The 23,165-nt window shown below is 58.7% G+C and overlaps 1 protein-coding gene across 7 annotated transcripts; it reads right to left on the reverse strand.

The window, feature by feature from the left end:
• Positions 1–627: 627 nt before the first annotated feature.
• On the reverse strand, positions 628–23,162 carry PNPLA6 (patatin like domain 6, lysophospholipase). 7 transcript variants are annotated; one of them, XM_040449779.1, is made up of 35 exons: positions 23,038–23,162; positions 21,892–21,960; positions 21,741–21,809; positions 21,315–21,402; positions 21,061–21,143; positions 20,792–20,889; positions 18,666–18,806; positions 18,412–18,571; positions 17,979–18,059; positions 17,639–17,767; positions 17,192–17,272; positions 16,939–17,101; positions 16,662–16,745; positions 16,278–16,387; positions 15,985–16,152; positions 15,814–15,891; positions 11,769–11,974; positions 11,388–11,519; positions 11,185–11,308; positions 10,700–10,813; positions 10,396–10,471; positions 8,293–8,436; positions 8,017–8,080; positions 7,587–7,755; positions 7,236–7,418; positions 6,922–7,040; positions 6,572–6,728; positions 6,150–6,266; positions 5,993–6,062; positions 5,437–5,553; positions 3,552–3,853; positions 2,545–2,661; positions 2,238–2,334; positions 2,036–2,145; positions 628–1,905 (listed from the first exon to the last, which is right to left on the reverse strand). In XM_040449779.1, exons 2-35 carry the CDS (start codon positions 21,892–21,894, stop codon positions 1,831–1,833), a joined length of 4,029 nt encoding a protein of 1,342 aa, XP_040305713.1. In that variant the 5' UTR covers positions 21,895–21,960; positions 23,038–23,162; the 3' UTR covers positions 628–1,830. The 7 variants fall into 7 exon arrangements, with proteins under 7 accessions (XP_040305713.1, XP_040305714.1, XP_040305711.1 ...); XM_040449781.1 differs by having other exon boundaries at positions 1,613–1,905; positions 8,293–8,433; positions 23,038–23,161; XM_040449780.1 differs by lacking the exon at positions 23,038–23,162 and having other exon boundaries at positions 21,892–22,167.
• Between the last annotated feature and the right edge of the window lie 3 nt (positions 23,163–23,165).

Genomic DNA, 23,165 nt, shown 5'->3' on the forward strand with positions numbered 1-23,165 from the left:
ATCCCATCTTGACAAAGAGGCCCTTCCCTGGTCACCTATGCCACGGTGCCCTCGTCCTCCTTGGCGTCCCCTGCACCCTGCCCCCCGGTGTGCATCAAACTCTGGATTCTGGCAAATTTTCTTGTGAATGTCTCGGACATTGTCCCTCCTTCCCCCCCCCCTGGGTCCGAGGCCCCAGTCATCTCTCCTCGGTCCCTTGTGAGCCATCCCCTTCTGGAAACACAGATCTGACTATTCCCCACTCAAAAACCTCCCAAGGCCAGTGTGTTGCTGGTGGGAAGGTCAAGTGGTATAGCCACCATGAGGAAGAGTGTGGCAGTTCCTCAAAAAGTTAAACCGAGCATGACCGTATGACGCGGCAATGCCACTTCTGGGTCCACACTCAGCGGAAGTGAAAGCAGAGATATGTGTACACCCGTGTTCACGGCACCGTTGCTCACAACGCCCCCAAGGTGGAAGCAGCCAGGAGCATCCACTGACAGGTAAACAAATGAACAAGACGTGATCCATCCGTACAACGGAATATCATTCAGTCTTAAAAAGGAAGGACGTTCTGATGCCTGCTACACGGATGACACTTGAGGGCGTCATACTTAACGAAAGAAGTCAGTCACACCGAAGGACAAATACTATCTGATTTCATTTATATGAGGTCCCTGGAGGAGTCAAACCCATAGAGACAGAAAGTAGCTGGTGGGTGCTGGGGCTGGGCAAGGGGGAGTCAGTGCTTAATTGGGGTGGAGTTTCAGTTTCGGGTGAGAAAGTTCTCGAGGGGGACGGTGGGGATGGCTGCACAACGGTGCCACCGAATTTTGCACTTAACGGCATGTGGTAAAGGCAGTGACTGGGAGCCCCCAAAAGGCCTTCAGCACACAGTAGGGGCGCCGGCTGGGAGCCTCGAGGGGCCCGGGCCCGGGCTCAGGCCCAGGCTAGAGCCCAGGAGCGACAGCTGTAGTGACAGTAGCAGTGGCATCTGATGGGGCACTTACTACCAGCGTCACTTCACAGGTGGAGCAGGTGAGGCTCAGCCACAAGCCTGAGGCCACCAGTAAGAAGCCAGCCTGGGGCCTCACACCAAGCAGTTCGGCTCCACAGTCTAGACACACCAAGACGGTGACTGAGAACCCCTGGGGACAGGTCTCTGCGCGCCGTCGGGACTGGCTCATTCTGTGCAGCCTCAGCTGAACACACAGTAGGGTCATGCCTGGGAGTCTCTGAAAGTTTGTGAGCTCCGTGCACGCATGTGCGCCCACGTGTGCCTGCGTATTTGCACAGGGCATCCTTTGGGAGCCAGGCTCTGTTGCGCACACAGTAGGCACACGTAGCACACAAAGCACGTGTACACAGTAGGACCAGTCAAGGGCAGGGTGAAAATAAGGGGTGCCAAGGTGGGCACCCAAGAACACCTGTGATCCCTGGGGGTTGCCTGTGGTATTCGGAGGTCCTGTGAATTCTGAGAGCCCTCGGGGAAGCTGGGCCTGAGGCTGGGCAAGGGGGCAGCAGGGGCGGGGGCTGTGACAAGCTCAAAGCTGTCTCGGCCCCAGCTCCAGCCATCTCAGTCGTGGAAGGTGGGGCAAGGTGCCCCCTGCACCCAAAGATGACATGAGGCCACTTCCAAGAGGGGAGGGTTTATTGGGAGTAACTGATCGAGGGTCCTCAGTGCAGTGCTGTCCCTCCCCTCGGGGGCAGGGCAGTCCAGTGTGTGCGCCCTGGGCGCTGGGATCAAGGGGGACCCAGGAGGGTCGCAGGCATAGCAGCAGGCAGAGAGGGAATGAGCCACTCCCACAGGGCTCGCCCCCAGCCCAGCCCCAGGGGACCCTCTCGAGGTCCTCAGGCATCCACAGCCGAGCTGGGAGGGTCCGGGGGCGGGCAGCGCCGGTGCCGGAGAATTGACTTCTCCTCCTCCTAAGGGGACAGGAGTGTCACACACACATATCAACACGTATCACAGAGCCCGGGATGCTGGTGCACGCCGCTCGGCATGCATCAGCCGTGTCACCCCACCTTGGGGAGGGCCTGGGCCACTCGCTCTCACCATCTCAGAGGCGGTGCTGGGGCTGGCGCCCTCAGGAGAGCCCCCTTCGTCCCGCGAGCAGTCAGGCCCTGCATCTTCCTCGTACTCTGTCAGGCAATCCGACTCCTCTCCTGGAATCAGGGAGCAAGGTGAGGTGTGGGGCCAGGGGCCCACCAATCCCAGGCCCAGCCCCACCCTCCTAGGAGTGACCTGGGCCCCTCACCATCAGCACAGCCGTCGGAAACGTAGCTCGTGGGGGGCTCAATCCGGGACACGATCTCTGCCAAGTCGGTGAAGCCAGAGCTGGGGAAGGCCAACACCTGTGGAGTGCAGGTTTAAGTGAAGGTCTCGGGGACTCTGTGGGATCCTGGAGCATCAGGGCCTGTGGTGTTTTGGGGGCCCGAAGATCCTAGGGGGAGTTCTCTGGTCTGAGGGTCTCAGCTAAATCCAAGGAGGTCTGTGGTCACCTGAGACGGGTTGGGGTAATCTAGTTTTAAGAGTGGCCCCACTGGGGTAGGTCGCGGGCTTACATCCGCACGGCGGCTCTCATTGAGGTCAGCAGACCGCCGGTCCGTGAGCATCTTCTCAATGATGTCGCCCCTGCTCCAGCCCCCAAACACAGCCTTCCCGTACTGGTAGCCCACATCCTGCAGGAGGCAAGAAGGCTGAGGCCATGCCCGCAAACCCCACTCCCCTAACGGTCTTCTCTGCCTCCCCTTCTCTCCTCAGCTCTGTTCTGTTGACCTTTCCTTGGCCTCTCAACAGCCTGATGCTCTGGGGGAGCTGGCATTTGAGACTAAACCTATTTCAGAGCCAGCCATAGGTCGCACACTTGTCCCCACGCTTCTCATCCTGTGCCCGTCAGACATTACCAATCATCTCATCCTGTGCCTGTCAGACATTACCAATCAATCTATGTTCTTTCCCACTCAGCCCTGTGCAGTGTGCCAAGTACCGAATGGCCTGAGATGATGTTGTGTAAGCTTATTTCAAGGTCTGCAAAAATGCAATACGTCTGTAGATATCACCATCTCCCGTGCCCGTGACAGACGTCACCAATCCATCACGGCACGCTTTCCTAGTGAGCCCATAAAGGGGGTCAGGCTTTTTTACTCAGGGCTCTGGTCAGCAGCTCCCAGTCAATTTCAGCTAGCATGGGCTAGGACATATTTTTCAGGTCAGTGGCAGGTGACATATGCACTGCTCCACACCTCTCCCATGCTTGTGGCAAACGTTACAAACTGACCAATGTTCTCATTCCCACCGATGCAGAAAATGGCTTTAGAAATCGCTAGACAGTGCTTCAGGCAGTGCAGCTGGCACATAACGGGAATCTTACTTCTTACATGGCACATGCACAGCCACATTCCCTTGCCACACGCACTGCAGACATCACAAATCAATTACCGTTCTGTTCCTCACAGATCCCATCTGGGAACGGAGCCCTAGAATCCTTCCCCTCATGTTGCTCTGGGCTCTAAGTAGTAAAGCTCTGTCAGCCCACCATACAGGCACCATGCCGCTCCCACCCGCTCACATAGATCTGGTCGAACTTCCCGAAGTCCATGGTCTTGAAGCAGTCGATGGGCGGGCGCAGGTACTCGCAGTAGGAGCTGGACTTAACAACCTCCAGCTGCCGCACGCAGGACACGTAGGCCAGGCGAGACTGGATCTCAGCCATGTCTGGAACCTTGATCTTGTCTGTCCAGGGGTTTAGCCGCTTCCACAGCAGCCACCAGCCAGACAGGCTGTCCCCGTAGGTACTGAGGTCCGTCTCATCCTGGCTCCCCACATCGATGGCGATGACCGTCTTGGCACCCATGCTGCGGGCGATGTCCGCTGTGGGGCCGGGGGCGGTCAGCAGGTGGCTCCCCGCCAGAGCCCAGGGTAGGGAAGCTCAACCCAGTCCCACAAACACCATCATGCAAAAGGTCACACACGAAAACCATGCAAACAACAAGCCGGTATGCAAAGGGCATGGGCATTGATGCCCGTGACATTGAGGACGTAGGGTCAGACGGTGGAGCTTTTAGGTCTGGGGAAGTGGGGCCAGAGGGCTGGAGAAGATGGAGGTACAGACAACGTCGCTGGGGAGGAAACACAAAGTCAGACACGTGGGGGGGGGGGGGGGCAGAGGTGTGTAGGGAGTGATAAGGAGAGACAGGGTGGTGAGGACACCAGGAAACGGAGAGGCAGGAAGATAGAGTCACAGAGGCTGGAAGACCAAGGGGCAAGAAAACAGACACGGAGACGCGTGGACGTCAAACCACAAGGGAGAGACATGCAGAGATGCAGAGACAGCAACAGAGATTTTCTGGGCAGAGATATCAGAGATTCGGAGGGAGAGAGGATCTGGGGGGAGATCTGGGGCTGAGACAGGGACAGAGAACAATGAACAGGAACAAGGAGGTTCAGAGAAACAGGGCAGAGGGGTGAAGGGCGGGTGATGGCCCAGTGAGGAGGCCGGTGTGTCTGTGGGTCTGTGTTTCCACGTCCGTGTGTCCCACTGAGCGTCCCCGAGTGGGTCTGGGAAGGCCTGGGGGGATGGGGACAGGGTCCTGCAGCCAGGAAAGAGACCTGAGTCTCCATCAGACTTTGCCTGAGTCCCTCACGAGCTTGTTTGTGTGTCTCAGAACACGTGCCCACGTCCGTGCGCCTGCACGAGCCTGCACACGCCTGCCACCTGTGTGTGTCTCCTGTGTGTGTGTGTGTGTGTGTGTGTGTGAGCACGCACACCTCGGCGTGTGTCGACGTCTCTGTGCACCCACCTGGACGGCCCTCGCAAGTCTCCTAGCGCCTGTGCACCTACGGATCTGTGCACACCTGCTCACGTGCGTGTGGCTATTAGGCTGTGCGTCTGTGCAGAGCACCGATGGCGGGGGTTTGCCAACGTTTCCCGTAAGGGGCCACAGAGAAAACAACCCTGGCTCTGCAGCCACGTGGTCTCCGTCACAACCGCGCGCGACTCTGCCACGGCGGCACGGAGCGGCCACGAGACGGAGCGTGAACGACTGGGCGTGGCTGTGTGATTTCATTTGCGAAATCAGGCCGGGGGGCCCGGATTCACTGTCGTCTGCTGACCCCCCCCAACTCGGCCTGCGGGCCCCGGGAGCGCGCGTGTACCTAGCCCACGCGTCTGTTCGTATGCGCTCGCTTCGGGGTATGTGAGACGTCGAACTGCACAGCCGGCCGCCTGCCATCGGCGCGGGTGAGGTCAGCAGGTGAGCGTGAGAGCTTCACTCGGTCGCACGGGTGCCCGCCATCTGTGCGTGTGCGCTCGTGTGTGTCTGCGGCAGCGTGGAGGGACGGGCGTGCGAGGGCGTGGCCTCCCGGGCGCCTGTCTGTGTGCCTGCACGTGGGCCCACCTGCTCACGCGTGTGCTGCGCGCGCTTCTGCGTGGGAGTGAGGGGGCAGCCACTTGCCTGGCAGGTTGTTGATGTAGCCGCCGTCCATGAGGAGGTGCCCGTCCTTCGGGTCGCACAGCGGGGGCAGGTAGCCCGACAGCGTCATGCTGGCGCGTACGTATCGCCACAGGGAGCCTGCCCGGCGGGACACACAGACACAGACACGCACAGACACGCTCAGACATGCTCGGAGGCCCGGCCAGCCCGGTGGGCTCGCTGACCTGGCACGTTGTTGACGTAGCACCCATCCACCAGCAGGTGCCCGTCCTTGGGGTCGCAGAGTGGGGGCAGGTAGGGACAGTAGGAGGCGCTGGCCCGGACGTAACGCCACACGCAGCCTGCGGGGACGGCGGTGAGGGGGTGAGGGGCCTGACTAGCCTTCCAGCCCCCCACCCCTGAGGACAGACATACCTGGGGCCTCCGGGGCATTAGTGGGTGGTGGTTAGTGCTCGGCCCTCAGGCCGGGGCGGACGGTCACTCATGTTAACAATGTCCCAGATGCTCAGCTGCCCTCCCTGCACCCCCTCCCGACATGGCCACAGAGGTTGTCGTGGGGCCGGCTGGGGGCACCCACCATCTTTGTGGACGCGCATGGCTGAGGCGGTGATGTCCGTGGTCACGTTGAAGTACGGCAGCCACAGGTCCTGTGGGGACAGGGACCAGGGTGGCAGAGGAGTGGGGGCTCCCGCAGGGAGCAGCAGGGGCAGGGCAGGCAAGGGAGGAGGGCACACCTCGATCTGCTTGTCCTGGAAGACGCGGTGAATGCCGCGGTTGAAGGCCGACCCGGTGAACATGGAGGTGACGGGGTACGTGAGGTCCAGCACCGGCTCCACCACCGAAGTCATGTTCTAGGGGCAAGGAGGCCAGTGGGGGTCAAACGGGAGTCGCGCGGGGTCACTAACAAGGGGGTCACAGAGGGCCCTGACTGGCTCCAGCTGAGGGCCAGGTCACTAACCAGGAGGTCACAAGGTCCTGGAGAAATCCGCTATTGGGGTCCAAGTGGGGTTTACAAATTAAGTCAGGAAAAGGGCAGAAAGGGCTCAGGAACCCTTTGGGGTCAGGTTTCAGGGTGCTCCTCCTGCGGTCGGTGGGGGTGGGCCTGTCCCCCACCCCTCCTTCCCCCCCTCCTTCCTCCCCCCCCCCCAACACACACCTTGGCCCACTCCCGGGCCCGCTGCTTAGTGCGGCTGGCGCTTCGCTCCTCAGCGTACAGGGCACCGATGAAGGAGCCGATAGATGTGCCGCCCACCAGGTCGACGGGGACCCCTGCCTCCTCCAATGCCTTCAGCACGCCGATGTGTGAGCAGCCCCTGCAAAGGGGAGAACACCCAGGGACTCCCTGGAGATCTCCCACCCCCGCCCCCCCACCAAGGACTCCCCTTCTCCCATCTCCCCAGGACACCAGCAAGCGCCAGCCCCATCCCTATGGGAGGGCTCCCAGGGAACAAGCCCCACCCCCCAGGCACCGCAACCCCACCCTTCAGGACAAGCCCCACCCCTCACCTGGCACCGCCCCCGCCCAGCACCAGGGCGATGGTGTTGCCTGTGAGCACCCGCGCCAGGCGGGAAAAGTCGCTGTGCCGGTCCGCGCGCCTCGAGAAAACCTTCTCATAGAGCTCGTGCTGGGATGCAGGGGGCGGGGGGCGCGGGGGAGAGAGAGGCGACGCATGAGGATGGGGTGTAGGAGGCGGTACCTGGGCCTCCGCGGCACCGCTCCGCCCCCACAGCCCCTAGGCCCCGCCCCTAGGGTGCTCCACACCCCCCCCCCCCGCCCCCTCCCGCCTCCCGCGGGGCCCCTCTCCAAGTGCAGCCCTCACCAACTTGGCTGGGCTGCGGCGAGAGAAGAGGCGGCGTGGACAGCGCAGATGCAAGTGCCCCGAGCACCAGCTCCGCATGTTGAGCCACTCGACGGTGCGCGTGGGGCCCGCGCCCTCCTCCCGGTGCAGCAGCACCAGCTGCTTGAGGGCGCGCACTGCCGTGTTCTCCAGCATCTGCTCCAGCTGTGGGGTAGCGGAGGATGGAAGTCACTAATCGTGGGTCATTTCCTCCCCGCCCCCCCCCCTCCCCCGGGCTGAGCTTGGGTCCCCGCTCGCCTAGCCCCACGGTGAGGGTGTGCGGGGCCCGGCGCAGGCACGGGAGGGCGGGGTCACTGTGTGCGGTCTCCGGACCTGGCCAAGAGTGGGCTCCTGGTCACCCAGGCCCACGATGAGGATGCAGTCGGCCTGGCGTAGGCAGCGCACAGTCCAGGGTGTCAGCGACGCGTCAGTCTGGTACAGCACTATGCGGTGGGCATCCTCCTGCTGGGCCAGCCACCCTGACAGCCGGAATTCTTGGATGCTGGGACAGGGGTTGGGGGTGAGCCATCCTGGGGGCTGGTCAGGGGTCCCACACCTCCCGGAAACCATGCAGCTCCATTCCGGGTTGGAGGGGATCTTAGACCCCTGCATCCGCACCCTCCAGGGGCGATTCAATCCACGGGCTCCCATTGACCGGAGGATGGGGCGCATGCTCCTTGGTTCACGGCCCAGAACTCAACCAGAATTGAAAGAATTCTGGGCTTCAAGTCCATCCCCACGTCCTCAAACCCCAAACACATACCTATCCAGGGCAGAAGCCCCTAGGCGGGCCCGGATGATGTCACTGTTGAGGAGAAGGGTTGGACCTGGGGATGGGTGAGCATGAAGTTAGGAATCCAGGCCAAGAGAGAGGGGCGCAGGGTTGCGGGGAGTGGTGGGGGGGCAGGGAGGCTCTCCTATAAGAGAATACCCCCCCCCCCCACTGCCGGGTCCACCCCGCCCTCACTGGCCAATGCTCCGCCCACGTGCGCCCCGCCCCGCCCAATGGCCTCTAGCCACGCCCCTTTCCCCGACTGACCAATCGCTTGCAGAGCATGCTGCAGCTCCAGGGTGAAAGCCACCATGGGCACCTCGGCGCACACTGGCAGGACCGCCACGGTTGCCAAGTTGCTGGCTGGGTTGGTAAGTTCCGAGTGAGGGGGGACGCCGAGTCCCGAGCCTGCTGAGTCCCGAGTAGAGATTTGTTGTGCAATCGTGTCCGGAGGGTAGACCTGTCTCCTCCTCCTCCTCAGAAATCCTGGCCCCTCACTCAACCCCTAGCTGAGGCCTGGTGAAGCCACAGCAAAGGTAACGGCTTCGGTGCTGGTCCCTCAGCCTCACCCCGTCCCCCGTCTTGATAAGACCTACCCGTGTGAACTTCGATTTGGGGCCTAATCTCCTCAACAGGATCCATCACATAACTCTACATTATGTGTCTGCATGGACGGATCCGTGCCCCCACCCCATTCTGGCCTTGGTGCCTCTGTCCACTGAAGGGACTTAAACGCAAAACTAGGCAGAAACATCCACTTGCTTCTCAGTTTCTCCACTAACCTCCTACACCAAGCCACGAAACCCTCTCTCTTGCCTGGACCTCTCACTGCCTCCTCCCCTCCAGATGCTTCCCTAGTCTGAATAAGCTTAAATGCCCCTCCCAGGCTCCAGGCCCCGGCCTCCATTTCTCCCACTCGCTCCCTTTCATCCGTGAAGCGGTCCAAAGCCCCCAAATCCTGTGTGGGTCTTCCTAGTTCCCCTCCGGGCCCTATCTTATTTGTCAAGTCTCAGCTCATAGTCCTCAGAAAGGCCGCCCTCCCTCCGCTAGTCACATTCCATCAAGATGTTTTGTTTTCTTCACTGTATGTATCAGCTTGTGACATCAGGCCTTTTCTTTGTGTTTTTCAAATACCTCGCTTGTGGGGCGCCTGGGTGGCTCAGTCAGTTAAGCCTCAGCTGTGGCTCAGGTCATGATCTCCCGGTTGGTGAGTTTGAGCCCCGCATCGGGCTCTGTGCGGACAGCTCAGAGCCTGGAGCCTGCCTTGGACTCTGTCTATCTCTCTTTCTGTCCCTACCCTGCTCAAACTCTGTCTCTCTCTAAATTAATTAACTAATTAATTAAATAAACATGAAAATACCTCGCTTGTCGAGCTGTAAGCCCTTTTAGAAGCTTTGTCTGCCTATGCACTCTCCCCACTCCCGTGCCCAGCACAGTGCCTAGGACGTTAGGTGCTCCCTGGAAAACTTTTCTGTATTTCATCAACAGAGAGACTCTCAGGGTCTGAAATCTTGACGTTTCTGCCCCTGCGATTGTCCCAGAATTGTGACAAGGGTGGACGGATGGCCTGATGCAGGTGAATGGGCATTTGTATACATGGGCCAAGACAGGGGGAAAAATGTCAGGAAAGACCCTGGGCGTGGGGGCGGTTCTTAGCCAAGGGTCACCACTGCCCATCCCCCATCCAGGCATCAAGGCCGAAGGGGCCTTCTAAGAAGACCCTGGGGATAAAGAAGGGCAGGCGTAGAGGTTGCTGGGCTGATCCAGGGTCGGCTTGCCCTCACAGAGAATCTCAGCCCCATACTCCCACATGCCTGTTACCCGACTCCATTCCCCGAAGGACCCTAACTCAAGGAACCACACCTCCCAGCAAACGCTGGAACAGAGAACCACACCTTCCAGCTTGCCCGTCACTTCAGAAGCCACTCCCCAACAAGACCCTTGACCCCACCCCCCACCCCGACGGACTTCATTTCCCAGCATACTCCTTTAAGGACTCCCTCTACAGTGGGCTCAAGAAGTGGTCCCTAGCCCGCCCCGTAGGCCCGGACACCCACAACCCAGCTTGCCTCTAAAGACTCTGCCCGTCAGCACTGCCGACACTTTAGATTCCATTAAAAGCATGGCCGGGGGTCTAGGTCTCCGTTTCCGGCCTGCCCAGGAACCCGAACTCCATCCCCCTCCCCGCCCCCACAGCAGGCACCGGAAATCCATCAGATTCCCCCCCTCCCCGCTTCAAGCCCCACCCGGAGCGTGGTTTCTACGCCCGACTCCATCTCCCAGCATGCCCAGGGCTTAGGGCTCCCTCTCCCGGCGTGTTCTAGGCTTACGACTACATCCCCCAGCATTCCCGGGGCTGCCGGCTCTCACCCGGGAAGGGTCCTTGCAGCTGCTGCAAATTCCCCAAAATTTTCTGGCTTAGCAGGTGGATGAGGCGGGTTACGACCTGGGCGTGGGAAAGCGGCGTTCCAGTGAGACGAGAGGGGCAACTTTTCCCTCCTCCTACTCGGTTGCCTGCGTACCCCTTACCCGGGCCCGACCCCAAAGAGCCCTGCTCTTACTGGGGGGGTTTCCACCTCCTCCCTAGGGCTCTATCCCCCACCCCCATTAGGCCCTGCCCCCTCGGGCCCTCCCCTCCATTAAGGAGGCCAGCCCGCACAGCACCCAGCAGCACCTGCGGGTAACGACGTTTGATGTGGCCCAGGGTGCCCTCGGGGAGTTTGGCCAGCTCCGTGTCGCGCACCGCGTGCACCGTCGTGGCACGAGGCTGTCGTGTCAGCGCCTCCACCTGGGGGACCGCGTGCGTGACCAGGGCTGCTTGAGCCGGGAGGTCCCGGGTAGGAAAGGGGAAGCCGACCGTGGGTGCAGAGAGGAGGCGGTCCGGCCCTGCCCCGACGGTCCTCCGATATGGGATGGAAGATCAGGCCCCACGACTCATTAGAACGTCGGGGAGAGGGACCCATGCGGCAGGGGTCGGCCGGGGGTGGGGGGGTAGTCTCCTCTTCTGATAGAAGTCTGGGGAGGAGACCCATGAAGACTCCCCACCCCAAGAAGTCGCCCCCTCCTCCCGCCCACGGAAGGGAGCTGCCATCACCGTCCCATCAGACTACCTGGGACGCCGTGTTTGTTGGGAGGAGCGAGGGGGGGGGGGTTGCTTACCACGCCAATGAGGTCGCCGCGGCCGTACTCGCCCACCAGCTCCTTCTTGCCACTGCCGCGCTGGATGACGCTGCGCAGCCGCCCATTGAGCACGATGTAGGTGCAGTCGGAGCGGTCGCCCTGCCTGGGATGGGGAGCGGGTGAGACGGGGTGGGGGCTGCCACGGGGTAGGGGCTGCGTCCTAGGCAAGGCCTGAGCTGCACCTGTACAAAGCGCGTCCGGCCTCCACCGCCGTCCAGTCGATGGCAAAGTCCATCTGGCGCACGAAGGGCGACATCCTCGCGGCCACCGTGTGCGCGGCGCTCAGCACCACACTGGGCTGTGCGCGCATGATCCTACAGGGGACAGTGGGCAGTGCGTGAGCTGGGGGACGGGAGCTGGAAGGGAATGTCCTTGGGAAGTGGAGAGGGCCTGTGATGGCCTGGTGGTGGGAGCAGAGGGCTCAAAGCTGTCCAGAGGGCTCAAAGCTGTCCGGGGAAAGGCGCCGGGCATGGGGGCGGGGGCTCTGCCCCAGCACAATGGGGTCAAGTCGGGCCCTCCAAGTGCCACACCCACCCCAACACTGGGGGGGCCTCCCGCCATACTCATAGAAGTCAGACTTAGAGATCCTCAGGAAGGTGCAGTCTCGCTGGGCTCTCAGTGTGAAGATAAGGGGCTCCCCGGTGAGCACTGCCAGCTGACCCACCAGCTCTCCGGGTTGTGCCACGAACAGGCACACGTCCTCCGCCTTGTCGATCATGCGCTGATACACGTGCAGGCAGCCCCACAGCACAAAGTGCAGGCTCACGTCCTGGGGGCAGAGGCAGAGATGGGCACAGGGGCAACACTCCCACCCCCAACTAAGCTCAGTGCACCCCGAGGAAAAGTTAAGGAAGGAAAAGTTAAAGGAGGGAGGAAACGCTCTGCAGCGCTCTGAGCTGCACAACATATCTAATTTCCATTGGGCACCCACGGTAGCCATTAGTAACGGATTAACAAAATCTGAGACCAGATTAAGGCCCATAAATTCTTTTTTGAAGATTTTTTGAAAAAAAGTTTATTTTGAGAGCGAGAGCGTGCACAGTCAGGGAAGAGGCAGAGAGAGTGGGAGAGAGAATCCCAAGCAGGTTCCTTGCTGTCAGCACGGAGCTCAATACCCACAGACCATGAGACCATGAGATCATGACCTGAGCTGAAATCAAGAGTCGGGCTCTTAACTGACTGAGCCACCCAGGCACCCATGAGATTTTTTTTTTTTTAAATAATCTCTATGCCCAACACGGGGTTCAACTCATGATCCTGAGATCAAGAGTCCCATGCTCAACCGACTGAGCCAGCCAGGTGCCCCAAGCTCCATAAATTCTCTCCAACATAGCCAGCAAGAGGCTGCAAGGGCTATGGAGAGGTGTGGCATGGCTGAGCTTAAACCCTCTGAGTTTACGCAGGGCAACTAGTTAGCCCATGGAAGAATAAATTTGGACCCTTACCTCACACCATATAGAAATGGATCAAAAAAGACATGGAGGTAAAAGGTAAAACTGTAAAACTCATAGAAGCAAATATAGGGCTCAGTCTTTGTGACTCTGAATTTGGTGAGGAATCCTTAGATATGACACCAAAAATATGAGCAACAACACAAACTTGATAAGTCGGACTTAATCAAAATGAAAAACTCTGAGTTTCAAAGGACACTGATTCAAGAAACTGAAAGGACAACCCAGAGACTGGGAGAAAATACTTGCAAATCCCATATCTCCTAAGGGTCTTGTATCTGGAATACATAAAGAATTCTTACAACTCAATAACAAAAAGACAAATGACTCAATTTAAAAAAAATGGTCAAAGTCTCAGAATAGACACTTCCCCAAAGAAGGTAGACAAATGGCCAATAAGCACATGAGAAGATGATCAAAATCATCGATCACTAGGGAAATTCAAATCAAAACCATGAGGGGCACCTGGGTGGCTCAGTTGGTTGACTGTCTGATTCTTGATTCCAGCTCAGGTCATGATCCTGGAGTCGTGGGATCAGGTCCCGCATTGGGCTCTGATCTAAGCATGGAGCCTGCTTGAGACGCTCTCTCCCTCTGCCCGTCTCCCAGTCGTTCGTGCACGCGCTCTCTCTCAACACAAAAAACACAACCACGAGACGCTACTGCACACACTGGGATGACTAGAATCAAAATGTGTTAGAGAGGATGCAGAGAAACTACAACTGTCACCCACTGCTGGTGGGAAGGTAAAAACAGAGCAGCCGCTTTGGAAAACAGTCTGGCAAAAGTTAAAAGCAGTCTACGGGGCGCCTGGGGTGGCTCAGTGGGTTAAGCGTCCGACTCTTGATTTCGGCTCAGGTCACGATCTCACAGTTCGTGAGTTTGAGCACCGTGTGGGGCTCTGAGCTGATAGCCTGCCCAGGGTTCTCTCTCTCTCTGCCCCCACCCTGCTTGTGTGCTCTCAAAATAAATAAATAAATTTTAAAAAGAAAGTCATTAAAAAATTTGATAGTGTTGATGGTTGCACAACTCTGTGAATGTCCTAAAAACCACAGACTTATCTTTAAATGCGTGAATTGCATAGTATGTGAATTACATGTCAAAAAAACTATCCCCAAATATATATATACTTTGCTCCCAGTTCCCTTGTTCCACTGCATCTCTGTTGACCTCCTTTTGTCTCCTAGAGGTCAAATATCCTATTTCTACCACAGGACATTTGCACAAGCTTTCCCTCTGCCTACAAAGCTCTTTTCTGCCCCTTGCCCATAATTAATTCCTCCCCCTCCTTCCTCCTTAGCTGGAGGTTGCTTCCTCAGAGGTGCTACCCTGCCTAAGCCAGATTTTGTAAAGGCAAAAACATCTTTTATGTGTATGCACTAAGCACACGATTTTACAAGAACTGGTGTAATTCCTTTGAACGCAAGGTCTGTCAGAACTGTGGGTTTTCCCAAGGGCAGGGGCCTTACCGGTATCTCCTGCCTCTGCAGTCCCAGGACACACACACACCTGCTGGAACCCTCTAAGAGAATTTCCAGATTCGGTTTGGGATATAATGGGGGTTGCTAAATTAATCTGCCATTTTGTCATCAGATTGGGAAGCAAGTCTCTTCACTGCAGGACTTCTCAGAGCCTTGAATATGCTAATAGAGCTTCCACAAAGGGATTAAATAGCCAACATTCCAGAAACCTGTTTGAGCACAGATCCCTTGTTTGTAAGTAATACAGGTGTTCCAAGAAGCACACTTTGGGCAATACCTGTGTAAAGGAGAGTTTCATAACCTCGGGACTGGATAAATCTGCTGGGGGGTGGGGGGGGACTGTCCTGTGCATTCTTGCATGTCTGGCCTTCACCCACTAGATGCCAGTAGCACCCTCCCAAGTCAATAAAAAATGTCGCAACACTGGCAAATGTCCCCTGGGGGGTAAAAATGCCCCCATTTGCAAACCAGTGGTATGAATTTCTGGAGGGAGAGAGACACAGCAGATTAACATCCCTGACAAAGTTCTGAAGCGCCCCCCCCCCCCCCCACCAGGAGCCTCGCATGGTTGTAGACCAGTCTGGTCCATTAGCAGGCCAGCTGGGACTGGGTTGAGCTCCCTCGTCTCGCAGATAAGCAGTGCCCGGGGGCCCCCCACAAGAGCTGCGGTGTGACCACACTTCCTCAGCCCCAGATTGCGAAAGCCGCACCCAATTTCCTCTGTAGAAAGGAGTCCAACCTTGCAATGAGCAGCTCGAGGCATCTGCTCAACCAACAGGTCAAGTGACAGAACAGGATCTCAGCCGGTAGCAGGTGGGCCACCCCCAAATCCACACCCCCCTCCCCAAGCCTGGGGCCCCCCTGGCCCTCCCCTGAAGTGGGGTTGCAGTCTCAGTGCCTGAGTCCTGTCACCCCCCCCCCAATCTCCCCATGAGCTGCTCCGCCCCCTCCCCTGGGCCTGTCACCCTTGAACACCTCAGGTTCAGAACTATTCTTTATCCCTCATGACAACTCTAGCAGGTAATTACCATTATCACCCCATCCTGTGGATGAGGAAGCGGAGAACTTTTCCGATGACATGCCCAAAGTCACAGAGGGAGTCAGGGCAGAGTCTGATTGCAACTCTGGCCCCCTCAGTCCAGAACCCTCCTCCTCCTCCTCCTCCTGGCTTCTGGACTGTGAAATCATGACTAGGCCTCAGTTTCCCCACGTGCACACCAGAGGGACTCCTGCGATACGCTTTCCTACACTTGCTGGGTGCTACCAGGAAGCACTGAAATCCAGCTCCAGGGGCTGGTTCACAGCCTCTGGGTCCAGATTCTGATCCACACACACTTATCGCATACCCACCCCAGCAGGGGCCCAGGACAAGAGGCACACAGGATGTGAGCGTATACTGCGGAACGGAAAGGTCAGAAAATACAAGTCATAGGACAGGCCGGGGCAGGTAAGAGAGATCTAGGGGTCGGGGGTCCTATGATAAAAGGTTCAAGGGTTGGAAAAGAAAGGTCGATAGGTCCAGAGGACACAGGGATCAGGGTCATAGTAGATCTTAAGTGGATCAGAGGCGGAAATCACATACTCGGGGATCTTCATACAGGGTCAAAGGGCAAGGATCAAGGGTCAGAAAGAGGTCTGGGGTCAGAGCTGCATTAGAGACCAGGAGTTAGCCTCACCTGGTCCCCCTGGCGGGCGATGACGGTGCCAGCTTTGGCATGATGGAGCAGGACCCGGCTGTTGAGGAGGGAAGGGTCCTGGAGGGAAAGCGGGGTTGAGATGGGCCTGTCCGGCCCCTCCCCCACCCCGACCCTCCACCTCACGTGCCCCAGGACCCCGCGGCCGCCCACCTCGATCCGCATCAGTTTGGCCAGTTCCCGCTTCGCCGCCTCAAAGATGCTGCTTGTCTGGCGTCCCTGGTAGGGCCCGAAGGGGCAACCCCCCGTGGCCAACTCCTCCTCACAGAAGCTGTGCTCACAGGCACCCGCTGGCTGCTCCCGGGGCTCCTGAGTGGGGGTCTGCATGGGACAGGGCCTGTGACCTCCGTGCTCCCACCTGACCTCCTCCCGAGGACGCCACCGTGCACCAGGCTGGGGTCCCGGGAGGGCGCTGGGGCGAGGTGGGGGAGAGGGCAAGGCCTCACCCGAGCCGGAGCCGCCTGGGGCCCCCCTGAAGCCTCTTCCTGCAGGGACACGGAGATCCGGCCACGCTCATACGCCATGTCAAAGTCCGAGCGGGGGCCACCCTGCAAGCCTGCCGTGAGCAGGAGGCATTTTACAAAAACAACAAAGACGCGAGTGACCACACTTGACTTATGTGCCGAATCCCGTCTCTGTGCAGACAGGACTACTCCGTGACCACTCCCTGCCGCAGAATCCTTCTTAACCACCTCAGTGATTACCCGCCAAAAAGCCACGCGAGTGCTGCCAGTATTCTCACTTCACAGATGGGGAAAATCAAGACCGGGACCCCTACATTCAACCCAGAAGCCTGATGGCCTCCCCCGCTCCCCTCCGGCGCCCCAAACCTGAGATGTCCACTGGCAGGGAGATGCAGCGACTCAGCAGCGGGGCGGAGGGGGCCTCCAGGGAGGTGGGCTTCACCGGGTCCCCTGCGAGAGACACGTGTTCAGGCTCCGGCCCCTCAGAGCCACCACGCCTGAAGCTAGGATGATGCGGCAGGGAACTAGGAAAGCGATTCTGATGGCTCCCTGAGGCTAGGGATCCCTAGGGGACCGGACAGGAGTCAGACCTGGGTATCCAGCTAAGGGGTCCCCGGGAGAGGGCTGGGGTCCTCTGCGATACCTGCAGGTCCAGGCAGCGGGGCCCCAGTGGGGTCAGGTGGCCGGCCGGGAGTCTCCCTTGGCTCCTCAGTGGCGGAGGCGCTGACCACCCGCTTGGAGCCACGCACGGGGCTGGTGCGGGCTGGGAGGCCAGGGCTGGGGAAGAGGCGCAGGGGCTGGATCTCCTGGGGACAGAGAGCACCCTGGTGGTACCACCTGGGAGGCACGCGTCCCACCCCCAGCCCCGTGTTCCCTGTGCTCCCGGCACAACTCACGTGGCTGAAGAGCTCATTGGTCAGACCCAGGTAGTTGTGGAGCGCCAGGAAGGTAACCCGCTGCAGCCTCACCATGATAATCTGCAGGGGCGTGGTCAGAGGGGGCGGGGCCGGGGAGAAAACTGGAGGTGAGACACTGCGGGACAAGAGCTGGATAACAGGAAGGCTGGGAGGAAGCATTACGGGGCTGGAGTGGAGGGAAGGTTCAGGTCGGCTCAGCAGTGAGGGGCTGACCCGGGGCAGAGGGCCAGCCAGGGAGAAACCCACAATCAGGTGGCAGAAGATGGGGGGGAGCAGGTGTGGAGACAGCTGGAGGGAGGGGACAGGGCCCCCCTGGAGCTCTGCCTGCTCAGGGCCCACAGCTTGAGCACCTGTTGGCTGCCGAGTCCCAGCCCACAGGTGCCCGTGGCGGTCGGGTAGGTGGAGGGAGGCAGAGGGCCCGCTGACCTGCACCACCCGCACCAAGCTCTCGGGGTACTTGGTGAACACGGCAGAGAAGGCCTCCACTGGCAGCCGCAGCACCGTGGAGTCTCGGGCCGCCCGGGCGGACACAGTGCGCTGGGGGTGCTGGTGGCCCTGGGGGCGCGGGGGAACGAGGAGACTCAAGATCAGGGGCTGAGCCCCCTTCCCGCTCCCCCAGTCCTTCCCAATGCCAGTGCCTTGAGAACACTGGCGGCACCCGAGGGAACTATCAGGGATTGGCGTCCCTGAGACGACCCTCTCCAAACCAGCCCTCCGACTTTGTCCTCACAGCCAGCCTCCTCGCCCCCCAAGATCGACCACTCACGGTGATGACGTCCAGGATGCTCAGGAGGCTGTTGACACTGTCCCCAGGGACCACTTCCTTCACCACACACTCCTTCCCGTCCTGAGACACCGGGAGGGGAGTGGGGGGCTGACCACGGCTGTCCCCACCCTGCCAACAGGCATTCCACCTCCTGACCACACCCCTGGCTCTCGACCTCACCACCCAGTGATCACTGACATCCCGATCCCGGCACCCACCAAATCTTTGACCAGCATCCATTTCCTAGGCATCACTAACTGTGACTGCTGACGATGTAGACCACCCCGACAGCTTTGGGCATTCATTCCCAACTCCTGCCCGCACATCTCAGAAGACTACTACCCTGCTGACTGACAGCAATGCCCATCCCGATAACCAGTGCCCATTCCCCCTGCCCATCTCCCTCTGGTGCCCCCTTGGGTGGTCCACTCACAGGCCCTGGCAGACAGAGCTCCAGCAGCCCATCCTGCACCACATAGATACTGGCATCCGGCTGGCCTGGCCGGAAGACGTAGTCACCCTGGCTGAGCCGCTGGAAGACCATGTGTCGGCAGAGCTCCAGGAAGAGCGGCTTCTCGAAGTGGCCCAGCACCCTGTTGGATGGGGGAGGGAGGAGGAGAAGGAGGAATGCAGGAGGTCAGGTGAGCCCCCAGCTCTGCAGCCCCCCGCCTGTACCCCAACACTGACCGGACATTCTTGAGCATGTAGAGCACCTCGGAGGGCAGGTGGGAGTTAGCCAGGTCACCCTCCGTCAAGTCAGCTTCAAGCACCGCGGGCGGGGGCTCCTTCCGTTGCAATGTCGGGGCCTCTTTTTGGATGCGCAGGATCCTGGTGGGAAGAGAAGGGTGCAGGGGGCGGGTAGGGAGAGGGCTCGGGCAGACCTGAGACTCCACACAGCCTTTCCCCCAAATCACAAAAGACAGGGATCAGCAAACTCTGGCCTACTACCCACTTGTGTAAATAAAGTTTTATCGGCACACTCGCAATTCACTTTCATTTACGTTCGTTTACATATTACCTGCGGCTACTTCGGCTCAACAGCTAAGTTAAGTAATTGTAACGATTGTATGACCTGTAAGGCCTAAAATGTTTACTGATCTGATCCCTCACAAAATGAATTTGCTGATTACTCCTTCACTAATTGTAAGCTTCTGAGATGGAACCTATAGTTAGGCAGATCCCTGACGTAAGATACGGGCTGCCCCCAAAATAGCACCTCTGTTCGTCATGGGACCCTGAGACCATCTTTCTCAGCACAGACTAGACCCTGACATAATCTCTCTAATGCAAACAGATCTCTGGGGTGGCTTCCATCATATGAGGAGACCCCCGGTACGACTGTTTTGTTGTTTTTTTTTTTTTAAATTTTTTTTTTTAACGTTTATTTATTTTTGAGACAGAAAGAGACAAAGCATGAATGGGGGAGGGTCAGAGAGAGAGAGGGAGACACAGAATCCGAAACAGGCTCCAGGCTCTGAGCGGTCAGCACAGAGCCCGACGCGGGGCTCGAACCCACGGACCGCGAGATCATGACCTCAGCCGAAGCCGGACGCTTAACCGACTGAGCCACCCAGTCACCCCCCGGTACAACTGTTTTGATCTTTGCAAAGATCCCTGAGCTAGCCCTTATGCCCAGATATCAAGAACCCTGAGATGACGCCTTTGATGGTCACGACTCCTGAAATAGCTCTCATCATGTGTGGAGAGTACAGATATAGCTCCTCTGCTAACCATAGACCTGGGAGAACTCTTCCTGGCAAAGCACAGTTACTACTGAGATGATCCCTCCCCTGGTCACAAGACTCCTGACATAGACCCTTTAGTATGACCAGACCTCTGAATTAAACTCCATGATACAGAGAAATCCAGACATGGCTCCTTTTCTGATCAGAGAGATCTTGGGCTAGCCCGTACCCAGTTCACAGAGAGCTGAGATGCCCTCTGAAGGTCATGACATCAGTGTAGCTCCTTAAGGGTATGCACACACTGAGACCACCCCCGCGACATAAACACACACGAGATATAAACCCTCAACTGACCACAGAGAATCTAAAGCTACCCGCTGCTTCTCAAGCCCTAAAAAGCTGTGTGATAACACAACTGTTGATCATGAACAGCCCTGGGATGACGCCCTCAAAACAGACCTTCAGGTATATTCCATGATGTCAGGAGACCGACCTCAGAGCCAGCTTCCAACTTAGAAAGATCCCTGGGAGGGCCTTTCTCACAGACTCTGAGATAGCCCTTTGCTGATGACATGGGCCCCTGACATGCCCTCCTATGCTTCTTAAAGCAAGAAGATTCTTGAAATAACTCCTGGCGGTACAGAAATGCTTAAGACAGCCTCCTTAGTGTGGGAAGAACTCTAAGGCAGGCAACATAGAAAGATGCTTTTTGACGGAGAGAAATTGCAGAGATACCCCCAGAACGCAAAAGCTAGAGACAGCCCCTCCAGCAGGTCACAGAAACACCTGAGTGAACCCCAATGAATCACTTCTTGGGTGGGGAGACCCATGAACTAGCCCACACGGCAAACCAGGAGGCAGACCCCTACATGTATTATAAAGTGTCTGAGATATGGGCTGGAGGTAATGGGCTCACAGACACCCCTGTGGTAGGGGAACATAGCTGAGAGAGCCCTCAGGGCACAGAGACACCACAGACAGCCTGTCTGGTGTGGGAGAGCTCTGAGATAGCCCCTCTGAGTCCGTGGGGTTCAAAGAACCCTTAGATAGGCCCTTTGCTGTGGGCTGATTACTCAAAAGGTCCCTGAGATGGTCCCCCAGCGCCAGGTACACCCAGTACAGCCTTACTTCTTGGCAATGTTGAGCATCTTAAGTTTCTTCTTCATGCGTGGCCGGGAAGTGGTGGAGACGGAAGCATCCACCAGGGAGGAAGTGGATTGTGATACCTAGGAGAATTAAGGATGGGGGATGGGTGAACTGCCAGTTCAGACCTAAGGGGAGAAGGGACCAGATCCAGAGACGCTTACTCAAGGAGGGCGGGCTTACTAAGCGGTGCAAGAGGGAAAGGGTAGAACCTCTGTGTGGTCGGCAAGGACCCCAGGAGGTCCTAGACTCACCTTCCGCATAATCTTCCGACCATAGAAAAGCACTTTGTCCCTCTTCCGGAATCGATACCTGGGACCATCCGGGGCTGGAGTCTCTGGGGATAAGTGGGGAGAGAAGCACTCTGAGCTCCGCGCAGACTCCACGCGACCAGAGATGAGGACCCTGCCTGGAGACTCCCGTAAGTCCCATCTCTACTGCCTCAGGACCCCGGACGTTTCAGCTCCCTACGCCGCAGCCTCCCCGGAGGGGCCCTCCGGGTCCTCACTCTGCACTCGCAGTCTCCGCACCAGCAGGAGGATGAATACGGCAGTGACCAGCACCGCGACTCCAGCCCCAATCATCACGCCCAGCACCTGCGGGATGAAGGGCACTGGCTGCGCATCGCATATCCGGCCTGCCGAGCCCTCCACGGAGGCCGGGACGCCCCCGTCCCCATCCCACTCCGCCAAGTCCCCGGCCCCCGAGGAGGTCACAGACGGCCCGTGACTCGATGCCCCCATCTGCAGAATGGGCCGGTGCTACTCCCTCCCCGGGGGCGCAACTCTTTTCCGGCGGCTCCGCGGCCCGCGGTGCACGCCGGGAAACGTAGTTCCGCCAGAACAGGCGTAACCAAGGTCTCACGGGACCGCGATGAGCGCTGAGCATTTCGGGAATTGTAGTTCCCGCAGCGCCACACCTCTCCAACCCTTACCATTCCGGTTTGCAGCGGAGCCTCCATCAGTTGCTTCAGACTGGGAGGCAGGTCTGGTAGCCCTGAGTCCTAGGGAATACGAAGTAGAAGGAACCGGTGCAAGTCGTCGCTCTGGGCCCCCCTCTCCCCTGCCGCAAGCCCTGCTCCTTACCATGAACCTTGCCCCTTTCGTACGGGCCACCTGGATGGCGTTGCTGGCCAGAGGACAGCTGGAGGGGCACTGAAGAGCAGAGAAGTGGTGCAGGTGGACCTCGAGTCCCGGGCTAGGGAGGGGGGGGGGGGTCCCTGGTTCCCCGCCCGGCTCCCGTCACCCATACGCTGGGCCGGCAGACGCCCCAGCGGTAGAGCCCCACCCTGGGGCTAAAGGGCAGCCTGCCAGACACCCAGTCAGCAGCCACTGCACGGGCGCCCAAGAGGACCGACTTCCTCCCGCGAGTGGCCCCTTCCTGGCTTCTTCCCTGCGGGATTGACCAATTCTGACCCAGCAGACGCTAGGCCGCACCCCCCTGCGAAGGCTGGATGGACCTTCCCAGGGAAACTGGGGTCTTCAAGCCATGGGGGTCGAGGAGACGACTGGCTTCTGACCTAAACCTGCCCCTCCGGAAACCCACAGGCCGGGGCGCTGGGAGTGCTGCCGGCAAACTACCACACAAGGGGTCCTGGGGTGATGTCGAGGTCTCGGAAGGATCCCGAGATGCTCGGAGTGGGGCGGGGTCACAAGGTGTTCCTGGCTGATGTTGGAGCTTTACTGTCACGCATTAATAAAGTTATGGGGTCTCTGACAGTGTGGAGCATCACTGGAACTTTGGGAACGATGCTGGCGCCATTACTGAGACGAAACCAGGATGCTGGAATTACCGGGGGTCACTGTAAAGTTGCCTAGATTCCCAGGAATACAGGACTGTTACTGGGGAAACTGGGAGCTGGATGGGCACGTCCCAGCGGTCGTTTGAGCTAGAGAACCGGCCTCGAGATGAACGCTGGAATATTACTGGGGCTTTTCTGAGGGAATGAGAATGTTTCTGGCACGGCTGGAGTACTAACGTAAACTTGGGGGAGTCACTGGGTCCTTTAGAGACTACATGGAAAATTTACGGAGAACTAGGGCCCTTTCACCCTAGCGCACACCCAGCTACCCGCGTGGAAACACCTGCCGGGAACTGGGGGAGGAGGGGGATGGGAACATAAGAGAGCCTGGGACTACCAGAAATCGGAGGAGAGATCTTAGGAAAATCAAGGTCTCGCTAACGATCCCGGAAGGGACGCGTCTGCGGGGGCGACGAAAACCCGGACTCACCCAGGGGGCCGCAGCCAGGCTCCACTCTGCGCCAACACCGGTAGCTTTCCGCCCGGCGCCGCAGGCGCGGCCCCTTTAAATCATTCACCACAGGGCGCCCCGCAGCCCCGCCCCCCACCAAGGGTCCA

This window comes from Herpailurus yagouaroundi, unplaced genomic scaffold (assembly GCF_014898765.1).
Source record: "Herpailurus yagouaroundi ecotype Mexico unplaced genomic scaffold, PumYag 200, whole genome shotgun sequence".
NCBI lineage: Eukaryota > Metazoa > Chordata > Mammalia > Carnivora > Felidae > Herpailurus > Herpailurus yagouaroundi.

Bases quoted from the DNA above. Each gene is read 5' to 3' on its own strand.
- PNPLA6 (XM_040449777.1), bottom strand. From the start codon at position 21,549: ATGGGGGCATCGAGTCACGGGCCGTCTGTGACCTCCTCGGGGGCCGGG. The intron at 8,081-8,292 runs GTCAGTCGGGGA...ACCCATCCCCAG, and splicing joins GCATGCTCTGCAAGCGATTG to GTCCAACCCTTCTCCTCAAC. The intron at 6,267-6,571 runs GTGTGTGTTGGG...CCTTGCCCCTAG, and splicing joins GGGCCCGGGAGTGGGCCAAG to AACATGACTTCGGTGGTGGA.